The sequence below is a fragment of the Beta vulgaris genome, chromosome 8 (assembly GCF_026745355.1).
Source record: "Beta vulgaris subsp. vulgaris cultivar EL10 chromosome 8, EL10.2, whole genome shotgun sequence".
Lineage (NCBI taxonomy): Eukaryota > Viridiplantae > Streptophyta > Magnoliopsida > Caryophyllales > Amaranthaceae > Beta > Beta vulgaris.
Genome location: NC_079209.1, coordinates 3,061,890 through 3,076,697, shown reverse-complemented (window position 1 = coordinate 3,076,697; position 14,808 = coordinate 3,061,890). Strand labels below are relative to the sequence as shown.

The 14,808-nt window shown below is 35.9% G+C and overlaps 2 protein-coding genes across 4 annotated transcripts; one reads left to right on the top strand and one right to left on the bottom strand.

Annotated features, from left to right (window-relative positions):
* Positions 1-1,152: 1,152 nt before the first annotated feature.
* LOC104900644 (glyoxysomal processing protease, glyoxysomal) lies at positions 1,153-9,945 on the top strand. Of its 2 annotated transcripts, XM_010688121.4 has the most exons (14): positions 1,153-1,358; positions 1,447-1,493; positions 1,582-1,741; positions 1,826-1,873; positions 1,948-2,028; positions 2,730-2,867; positions 3,801-3,908; positions 4,002-4,105; positions 6,157-6,242; positions 6,322-6,413; positions 6,486-7,173; positions 8,006-8,204; positions 9,037-9,128; positions 9,368-9,945. In XM_010688121.4, exons 1-14 carry the CDS (start codon positions 1,182-1,184, stop codon positions 9,631-9,633), a joined length of 2,286 nt encoding a protein of 761 aa, XP_010686423.2. In that variant the 5' UTR covers positions 1,153-1,181; the 3' UTR covers positions 9,634-9,945. The 2 variants fall into 2 exon arrangements, with proteins under 2 accessions (XP_010686423.2, XP_048490669.1); XM_048634712.2 differs by lacking the exon at positions 3,801-3,908.
* An 811-nt stretch (positions 9,946-10,756) lies between these two features.
* Positions 10,757-12,649, bottom strand: LOC104900643 (auxin-repressed 12.5 kDa protein). 2 transcript variants are annotated; one of them, XM_010688120.4, is made up of 3 exons: positions 12,470-12,641; positions 12,053-12,290; positions 10,757-11,083 (listed from the first exon to the last, which is right to left on the bottom strand). In XM_010688120.4, the coding sequence occupies exons 1-3, from the start codon at positions 12,573-12,575 to the stop codon at positions 11,041-11,043; spliced, it is 387 nt and encodes a 128-aa protein (XP_010686422.2). In that variant the 5' UTR covers positions 12,576-12,641; the 3' UTR covers positions 10,757-11,040. The 2 variants fall into 2 exon arrangements, with proteins under 2 accessions (XP_010686422.2, XP_057247170.1); XM_057391187.1 differs by having other exon boundaries at positions 10,992-11,203; positions 12,470-12,649.
* Between the last annotated feature and the right edge of the window lie 2,159 nt (positions 12,650-14,808).

Genomic DNA, 14,808 nt, shown 5'->3' with positions numbered 1-14,808 from the left:
TTGTTAAGCTCTGATTAACTCATGCTCGTTAATGTTTTTTTGTAGCTCGATTTGAACTCGAAACCAAGTCTCTAAGCTTGGCTCGGCTCGGCTCAGCTCAGCTCATGCTTGCATCGAGTTCCAATGGTCAAAAGCTTGGTGTACAAAATTCTGATATGATATCAACCTTAGTAAGACCCATAATATGGAATTGCAAGGCCCAAAAAATCTGGAAAATTGCAAACCCAAAATATGGTCGATTGCCCATCTTTAGTATAAGTTTCAATAAGTGTTTTGTTTAATATAGACTCATAGCCTCCTTTCAGTTTTGTTTCACTGATGTGAGACTTTTTCACTTCTCACTTTAGCTTCTCTTCTTTTAACATATGTCCTTTGCTTTCGATTTTTTTTTCAGATATAAAAGAATGGAGGTCCAATTATCCCAATAGATTTAATTCTTATGAGAGCGCGCAAATAATATGTAATATGATTTTTTTCCTACCATTATTTTTTGCATCCACTATATTGCCTTTATATAATGCTACAAAACCATGTTAATTCATTGTATGTGAGCAAAATGGAGCACATAAAATGTTAAACTTAAGATAAACCACTCTCTTATTTCTCATCTTCGTACGGCGAATAAATTTCTTTGAGAATGAAAACCAATTTTTTTTGATGAGTCATAGGCATGTAAAGTTAGATTATAATATATTCATTTGATTAGAAATGGTTAATTATTGAGCTGCTCATGAACTTATCGAGTTAAGCTAGTTATGCTCGACTCATGCTTGTTAAACTTTTAGGTCGAGTCAAGTCGAAACAATTCAAATCGAGTTTTGATCAAGTCAAGTTCAGTTTGTCACCGAATGCTCAACTCGATTAGCACTACTACTGAATTTTTTTTTTTTTGTTCTTACTACGAGGAGTTTCCCCACCGCTTCGACGAGTAGACTAATCTCCTCCAAGAGTTTGCATGGGTACCTTAAAGGGCAACATCCCTCCCAACTAGGATTTTTTCCATACCCAAGATTTGAACTCGAGATCTTAATTAAGAAGCGAGAGACCCTTAACCTCTCATGCCAACCCCAATTAATTACTAGTTACTACTAATGGAAGATGACCCACACAAGTACACAACCTCAAGTTAAACAACAACCCAATAAAATCTGATAAGGGAAAAAAAGTTGTAACGCGTTTCTATGCACTTTCCTGTAGACAGCAGGAGGATCCCATTTCAGTTTTTACCTGATAAAATCAAACGGTTTTCTGACAGTTCTTCTTCACAAGCGCATAAGCTACAATCACCAATCATGGAACTCCCAGAAATGGTTGAATTTGCTCGAAATTTCTCCGTTATGGTTAAAATCAACGGCCCAGTAAGCTATCTCGCTTTCTCTCTCCTCTCTTATCAATTCTATTAAAGTCTGTTTGCTGATATCCCCCTATTTTTTTGAATAATTTTAGGACCCAAAAGGTTTAAAGATGAGAAACCATGCATTTCATCAATACCAGTAAGTTCCAAACTTCAATTTTTCTGCTAAATTTTGCAACTTTTTTGTTTGTCAAATCAGATTTTAGAACTTTGTTATTTTGATACAGTTCTGGCAAGACAACTCTTTCAGCATCAGGGTTTCTGTTGCCTCAGAATCTTCTCAATCTTGTTGAGTGTGTAAATCATGCTAAGGGCGCCTTAATTGTTACGGTTGCATCAATTGTTGAGCCTTTTCTGTCACACCAGTCCAAATTGATCAATACCCAGGTTTAGTTTCATTACCTATGTTGTGTTTTTGCTTATAATTTGGCCTTTTTTGTTTCTTATACTGCTTGTCATGTTCTATTTTAGGGTATTCCTGAGTTGATTTCTGGCGCTTCGATCGATGTAATGGTTGAGGTAGCTTTCCTCATTAATGTGAATTGGATTAATTGTGTTAGTGTTCTTCAGTAATGTTTATGTGCTATCTATAGGTGAAGGCAGGAAGGGGAAATAATCAGGAGGATTTAGGCAATGAACATCCAAAGTGGTTCAGTGCTGAAGTTCTAAGATTGGTAGGTCTTTGAATTTATGTGCTGTGAGTTTTTTTTTTTTTTGCTTGTATGCATGAAATTGTTGTATAGCAATTTGGTTCTTTCTAATCAGTAGACAATGTTTTGGATTCCGATCTTATTTGGGGTCATGATAATTTGAATATATTAGTGATATGTATATAAATGATTGAATGATTGAATGTGGTATAATCATGGGTTATTAGATGAAGTTTTGGTGCTTTTAGATGCCTTGTTTCCTGGAACTTTTAGTCGCATACTGTTGATTGAAGCCACGTTTATGCTAATCTGCATGTGATTTTTGTATAGCATACTACCTTTTGTTATCAAGAGACCCTGTTTTCAATTTTGTTCCTATCTGTTGCGGTCATGATAATATAAGAAATAAGTTAATATTTGAATGATGAAAAGGATTAGATCACAGGTTACTAGATGAACTATTTGGTGTTTTTTGATGCCTGGTTTCCTCAAATCTTGTTACTTCATAAGTACTGTTGATTGAAGATATGCTTGTTCCAAATGTAATGTGCTCGTTTTCAGTTTTTACCTCATGATTGGTTTTACAAACAGTGGGTAAGATTGGGGGTGAGGTCCTTATGTTTTTTCTTTGATATATTCATAGTCAGCTTCCCTGTCTTGAACAGTTATCAGTGCTTTTCTTTTTATGATAAATACGTAGTACTATCTGCCATGAACCTGTGCAGGTGGATGTCCCTGCTTCTTCATCTGCGATCCAATCGCTAGTTGAAGCTTCTTCTGGATCATTGGAGCATGGTTGGGAGATTGGGTGGTCCTTGGCAGCTCATAGTGCTGAAAAGTTCAAAGATTCTATGCATGCTCAGGTTGGCTTAATTATTATGTTATGTCTTGTTGTTTTTACTTATGTTGATAATGACTCGGAACCTATAAATGTTCTGAGACTTAGTGTTGAATTTGTAATCAAGAAAGCTAATCTGTAATGTGGGACTGATTAGCTGACATTAGTTTCATAGTCCATTGTGCAAAAGGGACATGGAATCAACATGGATTTGTGTCACTCTCTTGTCTTATAATTTTCTTTCTTTTTGAAGTAGGGTTAAGTGTTAATTTTTGAAGCATAGCTATCACTTTTTATATGAAAAGATGTCACTTTCACTACCTAAGTGATGCTGGATCGATATAAATGATACAGGTTATTTTGCTGTAGAAAGTTTCTGACGTAATATGCCAGCATCAAAGGGCTGCTTCTGGTGTTGTAATATCTTTTTGTCTCCACGTTGGATAAGTACCTCTTTGGAAGTGATACATAGTCAACATGCTTGTTCATCTTATTTTAACATTTTTGCAAGGGTTGATTTTGGTCATGTGATGTAATGTTTAAGGGAGCCTGCTGGTTCGTATGCCGGTGCTATGGAAGTGTTCAGAACTTTCTGCATAAGGTAGTCATATATATGATGGTGCTAAGTGCTAAACTTCTAACTGCTAACTTAAGATAATGTAGCTTATACGTCAACAGACAAGAGGATACATATTACTTAATGTAAGGAATTTGTCTCTTTGATTGTGCATGAATTATTCTTGTCTGTTGTGGATTAAAGACTTAAACTTCTAATGGGCCTCTACTATCACTTTCAGTTATTGATATGACGGTATAGTGAAAATACTTTTTTCTGGGGTGATAAGTTCTTTGTCACAATGTAGTAAGAACTCCCAGAAATCTGAAGTATAGATGTTTGTTTGGAGTTAGTGACTTCCTCTTCCTCTTTCTAGACTGGTACTGAACCAGATTCTTTCAGGGTATTAGTGATATCATATCTTCAACTGAGAGACTGAGGGATGTGAAACTGATGGCTAATGTTGCTACTAGAATTGCTTTTCTTCAAGTGCCCTCATTACTTGATAAGGTGAAGTATCAGAGTCCAATATTTCCTTTTCTGTGTTTCCTCTGTATTTCAGAATCATATCTTCATGGAAATGACAGGTCGACTTTTTTGTAGGAGCTGCCAGAGATTATGATGTCATATTCGAATAAGAGAGGAGATTTTCTAGTTTCAATGGGTTCCCCCTTTGGAGTACTCTCTCCTTCACACTTCTTTAATAGGTAGAATCATACACTTAATGTTATTCATTTTCAATTCTTCTTGCTTTCTTTGGGGTATAGGTGAAATGTATTTTGGTGTTTGTTTCCTTTACGGCTCTGAGTTTTGAGTTTAATATGTGCATTCAGTTTTTCTTGGTTGTTATATAAGAAGGATTGAGAGGATAATCTCTATCGACAAATCATTTGTTCTTCGTTGTTAGGGTTTGTCATTTTCCGCTGGGATGGCATAGAGGATGTGGCTAGGGGTGACAATGATGCGAGTCGAGTTCGAGCTAGCTCGACTCGACTTGTTAGCATTTCGAGTCGAGTTTGAGTTGAGTTGAGCTAACTCGAGTTGAGTTTTGACCGAGTTTTGACCGAGTCGAGCTTTGACCAAGTAGATTTCAAGTAGCTTGTAAATGTATCATGTTAAAAGCAACAATAAGGTAGAAAAATATTCAATTTAGGTGTTTTGCTATTCATAATTGGGTATTCGAGCTTCTCATGAGTTTTCAAGTCGAGTATCATGTTGCTCAACTCGACTCACCAATATCTCGAGTCGAGTTCAAGTTCGATTCGAGCTCACTCGAGTCGAGCTTTGACCAAGTCGATCTTGAGTAGCCCGCGAGTTGTCTCGTGTCATTATCACCCCTAGACGTGGCTATGTAACTTTGATTCTTCATATTATCTTATGTGTACCCATGTCAAACTTTCGATACTTTGACATGGGTATGGATTCCTGACCCCACACTTGAACTTTCACCTAAACATTTTAATTATCTTAAACCATGTATTCATGGAGAAAAGATGTAAAAGGAGAGGGATGTAGTATGGAGCATTATGGAATATATGCTACAAATGGGCTTGAAATCAAAATTTAATAAAAACTAGCAAACAAGTGTCTATATATGTAGCTGCAATGTGGAAAGCACATGAAAAGTGTAGTTTACCATCAGTTATATGTTTCACGAATGTCGTGCTCCCTCACCGATGTCCAATTATAGGCCACTGTTACTGTGCCCAAAATATTGATTCTTGACCTATTGACACTTGGTTATGCACCTGTACCCAACAGCTCATACCTGTGTCTGAGTGACATAGTGATCCATATAATCTGAATACAGCCTGCAATTTCGAGATCTTGCTTTCGGTTAAGCTATATTGTGCAAAAAGCATTAATGCTGCAAAGACCAATGCACTAATTGCGATACAATAAAGTTGTATGAAAAGACCAGGAGGTTAATTGTATTCCTCGGTACCCTCCTACATCACAATTCAATATTTCTTGGCCCACTATCGGCCAAACTTCTTGGGCACTAGGTCCAATGTGAGTAGGACTGCTTAGCCATGCTTCATAATTGGAAAAACGGGCACCGTGGAAATACATACCACTCGGCCAAAGAAAGATTATGGAGAGTTGACCGAAATGGGCATTGAATTTTTTTGAGGAGATCTCTTCCAAATCACTATTATGGCTATCGAAATCGTGAGCATTGGCATGTAGGTTCCAGATCCATGTAGTAGTTTCAGGGCCCTTAGCTATTATTCTTGAAAAATGATCGGGTTTGGCCCATTCTTCAAACGATTTTTTTACGGGATCCCTATCTACAAAAATTTTTACTTCTGATTCCAGCGAACAAATAATCATTGAGTCCTCCTCTTTCCAGACAAGACATAAAAAGAAACCTGCCAACATTCAAATAATTGGTGAACCTTGGAGCGACATATATAATTTGTTTTTTTCACTTCTATCTCCCTCTTTTTTTTTTTGTTATTTACTACATCTTGGTTGATCTTTTGTCTCTGCAATTCATCAAATTTGCTTTTGTTTACCTGTTGTTTGTGATGTACTGGTGGTTTCTTGCTCAGCTTTGTGATGGGTTGTTGGAGAACACTACTTCCTGAATTGTGCTGTGTAGCAAATATGAGTACAGAAACGCAAAATCTAAGAATCACTCCGTCACACAGCCCTCTCTCTCGAAAAAAAGAATAAAGACAAGTTATTGTCAGCTGTAGGACACATTTTTTTTTTTTTAATTTATTTTGTGTAATATCTTTTCTGCATGGATCAGCATATCAGTGGGTTCAGTTGCCAACTGCTATCCATCCACATCAGTGGATAGGTCAATATTGATGGCTGATATTCGATGTCTTCCAGGTCTGTGCCTTTCCCTTTGTTATTACCTTTGGTCATTCAAAGTCCCTAGGTTCTGACTCTGCACAAATTAACGTCATAGGTATGGAAGGGGGTCCAGTTTTTGGTGAAAATGGATGCCTGGTCGGTATTCTTAACAGACCTCTAAGACAAGCTGGGGGTGCTGAAATCCAGGTAACTCGACTTCTGCTTATTGAATTTTAATTTTTTAAGTTCTTGAGAAAAGGGGGGCCCATTGGATTACAGGTAGTAATTCCATGGAAAGCAATAGAAGGTGCTTGCAATGGCTTGTCTCAGTTGATACCTGAAAATGCAGACACAGAACATTCCTCTAAAAACTTCTGTGGCGCAAGGACAGCTGTTGTGAATCTAATTGGGAGACAGCCTGTGAGGTATTGCGCTGTACCATTGATGGTGGAGCAGGCAATGACTTCTGTTTGTCTCATTACCTTGAACAATGGAGTATGGGCATCTGGCATTCTTCTTAACAAGCAAGGCTTGATACTCACAAATGCTCACTTGCTGGAGCCATGGAGATTTGGCAAAACTACTATACAAAGTTCCTTTGATGTTACCAGAACAAAACATACATTTACTCTGCTAGAGAATTCTATGCCTTTGAGGCCGGCAGGGGAGCAGAAGAGTGCAGATGTGCTATCAAATTCTTTCCAACCTTTCAACTATTTGCGTAAAAGCCATGGATTTAAAAGTCACCAAGTTCATAGCGAAATAAGTGTCCGCGTAGATATTAAGAACTCATGCAATTGGTGCAAGGCTAAAGTAGTATATATTTCGAAAGGACCCTTAGACATCTCCCTGCTTCAGCTTGAATCTGTTCCGAATCAGCTGTGCCCTATCAGTGTGGACCTTGCATGCCCTTCTCCAGGATCAAAGGCGTTTGTTATTGGACATGGTTTGCTCGGGCCTCGATGTGGTAAGGCTAAATTGATTATCTTTGTCTGCACTGTGACACACCAGGAGTTTGAAGTCTTGAATAATTTTCATAATTAATGATGTGTTTGAACAATGTTTTTGTTCCATAGGGTTTCCGTATGTCATCATGTGTTACCAACTATCCAATGACTTGTTTTACCAAACACTTTCTTCTCCTTATTGGTTAATCATATAGATAAATAGCTAACCATAGGAGTGCATTTTTTACTACTACTAGTTACTAAAACAACTAATTCTGTATCTATTAGAACTGCTAAGTCGTGCCACACAGTGCCAAGCTTTTCCAGATTTCTCCGACCCAATTTCATTTTGTGCAAACCATTACAATAGTGGGATAGTCTATGCGTTATTTTAATTTTATTTACTACATGAACAATAGACTGTATCGGTGATTTTGCCTTTTCATCTCATTTGTATGTGCCTGTTACTTGATGATGAAGACAGTACGTCATTCTGTTTTAGGGAGGGGAGAGAATGTTACGTTATTAAAGCTCTTTATACGATAGTTATTGTCATTACAGAATATTGATGTGACTATAGCAGCTCATCATGTTCTTTTTAGCCTTCTATCTCATTTATGTCTTGTACCCTTTGTTACACTTGATTAAATATTTGTGATGTTATATTAAGTCACAGTATTGTCTTTCCCTTTCTTCCACTTTTTCTTCTGAGATGTCCTTCATTTCTTTTTTGCGGCAACCATAGGGTGGTCCTGTTGCATACTTTATATGTCAATATATATAATATTTCTCCACGTATTTCTATACTTTTGAGAACCCCATCTTATGCATGCTTCAAAACTCCTTTTCCAGACTTGTTACCAACCATCTCATCTGGTGTGGTTGCAAAAGTTGTAAAAACAAGAAAAACTGTGGGCCACCTATCTGCTTTGCAAGAAAGTCCTGCAGGAGACATCCCAGTGATGCTGGAGACAACAGCTGCAGTGCATCCTGGTGGTAGTGGGGGTGCCGTGGTCGATTCGTCCGGTCGCATGATTGCCCTTGTGACAAGGTATGACATGTAGGAATAAAATAATATTTGAAGTTAAGAGTCTACTACTGATAGCAATGTGTGTAATCATTGTATTCCAAAACTTCAGTACCTGCAATATATTGATGAATATCCCTTACATTCTTGCTCAAGTCCGGTGCAAGTTACAGGAGTTGGTAATGAAACTGAATATACAGAAGATATCATATCTGGTGGAACCTAATTGATTGTCTAGTGATGTTGGCGTGGTAGAATCCTTTGTGTTTCCCCTCCACTATGCATTTTAATATGTTTATCTCTTCCTACCTATCTTTGGACCTGCCAATTCCTGTAAGTAATCAGTGGACCAAAATACTTTATACTGAATTAGAGATGAGATTTTGTGTACTAGTGTTACTTCTGTTTGTTGGTGAAGTCTTCCATGAACTCTGAAGTCTGAACTCTATTGTGCTCTATGTTTCCTGAATTTCATGCTTGATGCTTCAATAGTGGTAATGGTAATTATTTTAAGTGTAATTTTGTAGCCTCGTGTCACTATCCATAGAATGCTTGTCCATGCCCCCAAATATCTAAGATTTCCATAAAATTTCGTTGCCATCTGTTACAACTTTGGAAGCTTGTACTAAGTGGTAAGGGAAGTTTCGGAAGTAAAACAGATATTTAGGGATGAAGTTTCATTACCACGGACGTTGGCATGAATTTACAAAACTATTTAATTACTATTACCGTCACTAATGCCACCTTACCAAACGAGCTGCTTGTAGCTTAAGTTTGGATTCATTTTTTTTTTACTTCATTTTACATCAATTATACTTGTATGGCACTCCTTATGATCTGAGATATGTACATACAGCAACGCAAAGCATGGTGGAGGAACAGTTATACCACACATGAATTTCAGCATACCGTCTGCAGCTCTGGAACCTGTTTTCAGATTTGCTGAAGGTAAATTGTTTATCATGTGGAGCAGATATATTCTCGACTTCTGGTTGATGAGGCATTAAGTATAAGAACCTTTACATGTACAATGTACATTAAGTCAAGGCAATACACTCACTTTCTTGATCGAGACAAAGGAGAAGATGCAGATTGATTCGTGCCTATTAGTCTGTTACATGGTAACATTGCTGATAATTGATTGTGTCCACTGCATTAACTAATAGCTGCTTATAACCTTTCCGCAGACATGAAGAATCTCTCACTCCTCCTGCAACTGGATAGACCGAACAAGGATCTGAGTTCAGTTTGGGCAATGATGCCACCAATCTCACCTGATCCAGACCCCTCTCTGCATGGCATGGACAACTTGCTCAAAAAAGATGACGAGAAAGGAAACAAAGGCTCTCGATTTGCAAAATTCATAAACGACAGTAAGGAGCTATTCAATAAATCACCTCATCCAAACACAATGGAAGATCTTTCCCGTGATACTATTCCGAGCAAGTTATGACAGTTACAAGGCGGTATTTGGATCCAATCAAAAAGCCGAAACTTTCTTTCGAGTAAGTTTCATGTCAGCGATTCTACATTGACGTTGTATCAAATGTTTAAAAGTGCGGTAGGCTTCATTAGCCTGAAGGAGAGAGGTTATTCCTGGCGAGAAATCCTTTTTAAATCTGTTCCTTGTAAATTTGAAGCTTCTGAAGGTGTTGGAAGAATGATGGAAGAATGCAGCTCATTGTCAATTTGTATTGAGTTTGTGACATATTATTGGTGTTCTATCAGCTATTCGAAATCTATAAGTTCTATCTCTCTTGTTTTACTTATTGTGTGAGATATTTTTATGAAGCTTTCTAGTTTCTGCCTCTGGTTATTGTGGTTATTATAAGAAGCAGACACTGAAGCCTGATGCTAGTATTGTTACATTTGTCTTGGCATGAATCTACTTCGTCTGCAATATCGAAGGAAGTGAATAACACTAGATTTAGTACATAACCTGATGTTCCCTCAGCATCTACCATCAGGTCAGCTCACTTCAGTTTCACCTTATTTCGGCTGAACTTATTTGAACGTACATGAACTTATCAGGATTTTCAAACCACTTCTATAAGATGTTGAAAGTAATTGATTATCCGAACTTATAGGAATTTATTAAAACTTATATGAACTTATTAGTCTACTAAAACAATCTTTTTGAACGTTGAATAGAACACCCTCTAAGGACAAAGAGGAAATGGTCCTCAAGACAAGAAAACCTCCATTGATTCAAGACTTAAGAAGGTATAAGATGAAAGAGGTGATTAATTTCTAAAAGGTTAATTGCTACTTATTGTTTGCGAGATTGAGGTAATTTTAGTTTTAGCAATGGTGGCTGATGTCTTAGTTTGAAAAATCTTTATCCCAGTTTGTATTTCAGATTTTTGATAAATGCAAATTTCATTGACGTCAAAAAGAAAAACCTTTATCTGAAAGAGCTTGTTCAGCTAGATAGTTTGATTGGTTTATAAGTTTCTTTCTTTTTGAGGGGAGTTTAAGAGTAAAAGCACCTACTTGTAAGGGTTCCGAGCTACTAGAAAAAGTGACTTGCCCATTAAACGTATGTTAAAAACAAAAACAAGAGAATCCAAAGGCACAAAATAGTAACTTGGATAAGCTCTGATTAGAAGTTCGTAGTTCTATTACAGTCACCAACAAGTCAACGACGACCATTGAAAATACAAGAAACCTAAACAAAAGCAGCATACACCAAAAGAAATCTAGTCTAACACCTCCATAGTCCATCGTAACAACAAAATCTCAGGTCTCGAAACAGACACTTATATGTACATTAATATCAATAACTCCATAAGCAACAACAACATACTATATTACAACATTTTGTAACACTAGTAACGTGCAGTAGAACCCTCTCAATCGGTCACTTAACATGGTGCTTGCTCCTTGTCTCCCCACTATAGAGCCTGCAATTTTATTCACAAAAGGCTCAAACACATTTTCCAACAGGTTAAACATATATCAAAATTAATATAAAAGGTTAAGCAGAATTTTCTACCACTAGATCTAGGAGGATATAGTCATACCTGCATATTTAAAAATAAATAGCATAAAATTTTTATATATTCATATTAAAATACGGATGCACTAAAGTACTCCTATTTTGCAATATTTTAGACACATCAAATTTGACCATATTTAAGACTACTATATAAAAAAATTATCACAGGAGATATTACTGTGTTTATTTCAAATGAAATATTATTTCTAAATTTTATCAAATATGTGATTTAAGTTAATAGTGATGAAAGATTAGTTGTTTATGTTCTTGTGCATGAGTCAATTATCCAGTATCCAAGCATAAATATATTGTCCAGGGTCAATCATCCAGCATAGTAGTAGTATCCAAGGGCACAATATGGTATACAAATTGTCTTGTCCATAATCAGCAATAATGTTTCGTCCCAAGAATAAATTTATACTCCATCAATCATAATATGAACGTTCTTCACGCTTGGCCAAAATAATTAATTGAGATCCTTTTTAGCTATTTACTTAAGTAATCAAACAGATTAATTGATCAAAGATTATATATTGTTTAATAAGTGTAAAAATATACATCACAATATAGACAGTCTAACCAAGTTAGTTTTTTTTTTTTTGATCCATATGAGCCATGAAGGCAGTATAAAGTACAATCTAACCAAGTTAGTTGATCAGTAATTAAATGGAAAACGTTAGCACTTGCATATAATATATAAAACGTTAATATATGAAGAAAAAAAAAAAGAACCTTAAAAGTTAGAAGATCAATACAAAAATAATGAAATAAATAAAACGCTTCTTTCTTTCTTTCATGCGTAAGTTTTTTTAAAAAAAGTCTTTTATTTATTTTAGAACGGAGGAAGTACGAACTTTTAAGTAAGTTCAATTACCAGTCGTAAACAGTAGGAGAGGATGCTTGTGTAGGCTTGTCAAAAATCTGATTTCCAATATTTCTTGTATTGAGGTTGCTCCCTGGGTGGAACACACTCCTCCACACGTTGTCTCTGCTACGTGCTGAACTCGGTGTCGTCGGTGTCCCTGGCGACGTAGGTGATGCAGGGATTGCCGATGTTGATCCCGACGACGGCGGCATCGACACCGATCGTTGGTACTTAGCCATGTCCCCTTCTACACCCAAAAAATAAAATTCCAACATCCATGATTATAACATGTAGTACTTAGTGATCACGTACAAGAACAAACTAGTAAAATATTGTTACATAACGTAACGTATCTTTTACTGTCTTCGTGATTCATATAAATTGAAAAAAAAAACATAACATAATGTTTTGGTAAGAAAATTATACCTGGAGTAGTGGCTAAGTTTGTTTGAAGTTTTTTGAGTTTGTCAAGCCCACGATCAGGGTGACGAGCAGCAAGTACATCATCCCATAGTTTCTCTAGTAGCACCATTTTTTTGTTCTTCACTTGCTCTTTTTTTTTTTTCTCTTGATTTGTGTAGGAATAAAGGGGGATCAAAGTAGGTAAATGAATGGCTTCTTTATATAGACAAAAGCTAAGGGGGAAAATATCTCTACATGGTTTTACCTAAATTGATAATTAAATCATTTTCTACAGTTCCAAATGATATAATTTTATATGCCTTAAAGGATTTGGGCAGTTGTCACTAATTGAAAGGTTTGAGCTCCTAGGAGAAAGTTACTGTTGTTTGCTGGCTAATAAGTACTCTCTCCGTTTCATTTTAATCTACACACTTTGACATTTTATACTATTCATAAATTTCACAATTGACTATTATTTGTGATTTATACGCGGATGAAAATATAGTCATGTGGGATATTGTTAGATTCATCATAACATGTATTTTATTAATACGTACTTTTTATAATTTTTACGAATACAAAACTAAAGATATATGTCTTCAAAGTTTTACATTATTGACATGCATGAAAAATGTAAGTATGTAAATTAAAATGAAATGGAAGGAGCTATTCCTTTCGTTTTTTTAAAGATTTTCTCGCCTTTCATTTCTAAGGGTCTGTTTGATTTATTGGATTAGATTGGAATAGTATGGATATTCTTATCAGGGTAGTATGGATCCAGGTCCTCATACTTAACCGTTTGGTTCAATTTTATAATGAATTCTAAGTCTATCCAGTCTTTGATAGTTTGATTCAATCCTGAAATAGATTATTTGTCCAAGAGTGTTCCCAACAGTTAACCTTTAGGGATTTATAAAGAGAAAGAGGAGCGTGGGGATATTAAAGAAAGAAGAAAGAGGGAAAAAAATGTAGGAGAGAGAATAATAAACAGTTCATAAACCATTCACTATAGGATACAGAAAATACAAATAGCTCAAATTGAGGTTGTGGAAAATAAAAAGCGCTACATGTCACAATATTACAGGATGTGTTTCATCATCCAATGGTTTAAAATCCTTGATCTCAATGGTTACAAAATAGATCTTATACTTTCTAAATATAGTTGTAACAAAATAGATGTTACACTTCCTTTTTAGCTAAGGATCTTTATCTATCTCTTTCATATCACATGATCTCCTTTTTCTTTTTATTTATTTCTCTCCTCTTTAAAAAAAAATTGCCTAAAAAATATGTAAAATCTATTTTGTTACAAATGAAGTACTAATAACTTACAAAATTAGGGTTTTTCGATCTCCTTCGTAAGAAAAGGTTTTTCGATCTCCTTCGAAAGACAAGGTTTTTCGACCTCCTTCGAAAGACAGGGTTTTTCTCCTCTTTTAGAGGGGGAATTTCTACAGGTTACAATCCGAGATACTGGATCTAATGGATTGCCGTGAAATTATTTTGTTGGTGAAGAATTATGCGGGATCACAAAGGTTATCAATTTTTCGAATACGGTCAGATGAATCCGACGGAAATCATCCTCACGACTACAAGGGATCGTTAGATTGTCTTCCAACAAGGCTGTATTTTCCAGCGATATAAGCGGGAGATGTTCCACATTGCAAGATTTGTTTGACGATCGTAGTTTTTATGAAGGAAATTTTTGTTTGATTCAACTTATGTATTTGTTTGATTCGATTGCTTATGTAGATGTCGTATGACTTTTTATTAATGAATTAATTTTACTATTAAAAAAAAACTTGCAAAATTAGGGTAATGAGAACCTAGCTAAGAACAGGAAGAGAGTGAAAACTGGCAGATATGGAGTGAAGGATAGTAAAAATGAAGTAAATAAAAGAAAGTAGTAGGACTCTAGTGGGATTTTTTTTAATAATATTTTTTTATATATTAGAGATAGTAATAGGAGGGTAGGAGTTAAGGATAAGGATGATGAGCAAGTGAGAGTGGGGTCCTTAAAGAAAATATCATATGAATGGATCAGGGAAAGGTTTTCGGATTACCCTCCACCTGTCTTTATTTGAGTACAATTATTGTTCTATTCTTTAAGGGATAATTGTGGGCCCCAAGATAGATGGGTTGAGAATGACAAGTAGGTCCCTCACGCACCTTGTTTTGATTATGGAATCTAATCTAATCTAATCTAATCCCATTAATCTATATTAATATATTAAAAGGCGTTTCTAAACAAGGAACGGTGCCACGTGGCGCTCTCCCTAAGTTTATTTTACTCCATGTAATTCACATACAACAAAAAAATAGAAATTACATAGTGTAGGATTTGATCCCATGACTTCAAGTTT

Coding starts and splice junctions, on each gene's coding strand:
- LOC104900644 (XM_010688121.4), top strand. CDS start 1,182: ATGCACTTTCCTGTAGACAGCAGGAGGATCCCATTTCAGTTTTTACCT. Junction 3,909..4,001: donor TGCCCTCATTACTTGATAAG/GTGAAGTATCAG, acceptor ACTTTTTTGTAG/GAGCTGCCAGAGATTATGAT. Junction 4,106..6,156: donor CCTTCACACTTCTTTAATAG/GTAGAATCATAC, acceptor TGCATGGATCAG/CATATCAGTGGGTTCAGTTG.
- LOC104900643 (XM_057391187.1), bottom strand. CDS start 12,575: ATGGTGCTACTAGAGAAACTATGGGATGATGTACTTGCTGCTCGTCAC. Junction 12,291..12,469: donor AAACTTAGCCACTACTCCAG/GTATAATTTTCT, acceptor TTTTGGGTGTAG/AAGGGGACATGGCTAAGTAC. Junction 11,204..12,052: donor TCTCCTACTGTTTACGACTG/GTAATTGAACTT, acceptor TTAAATATGCAG/GTATGACTATATCCTCCTAG.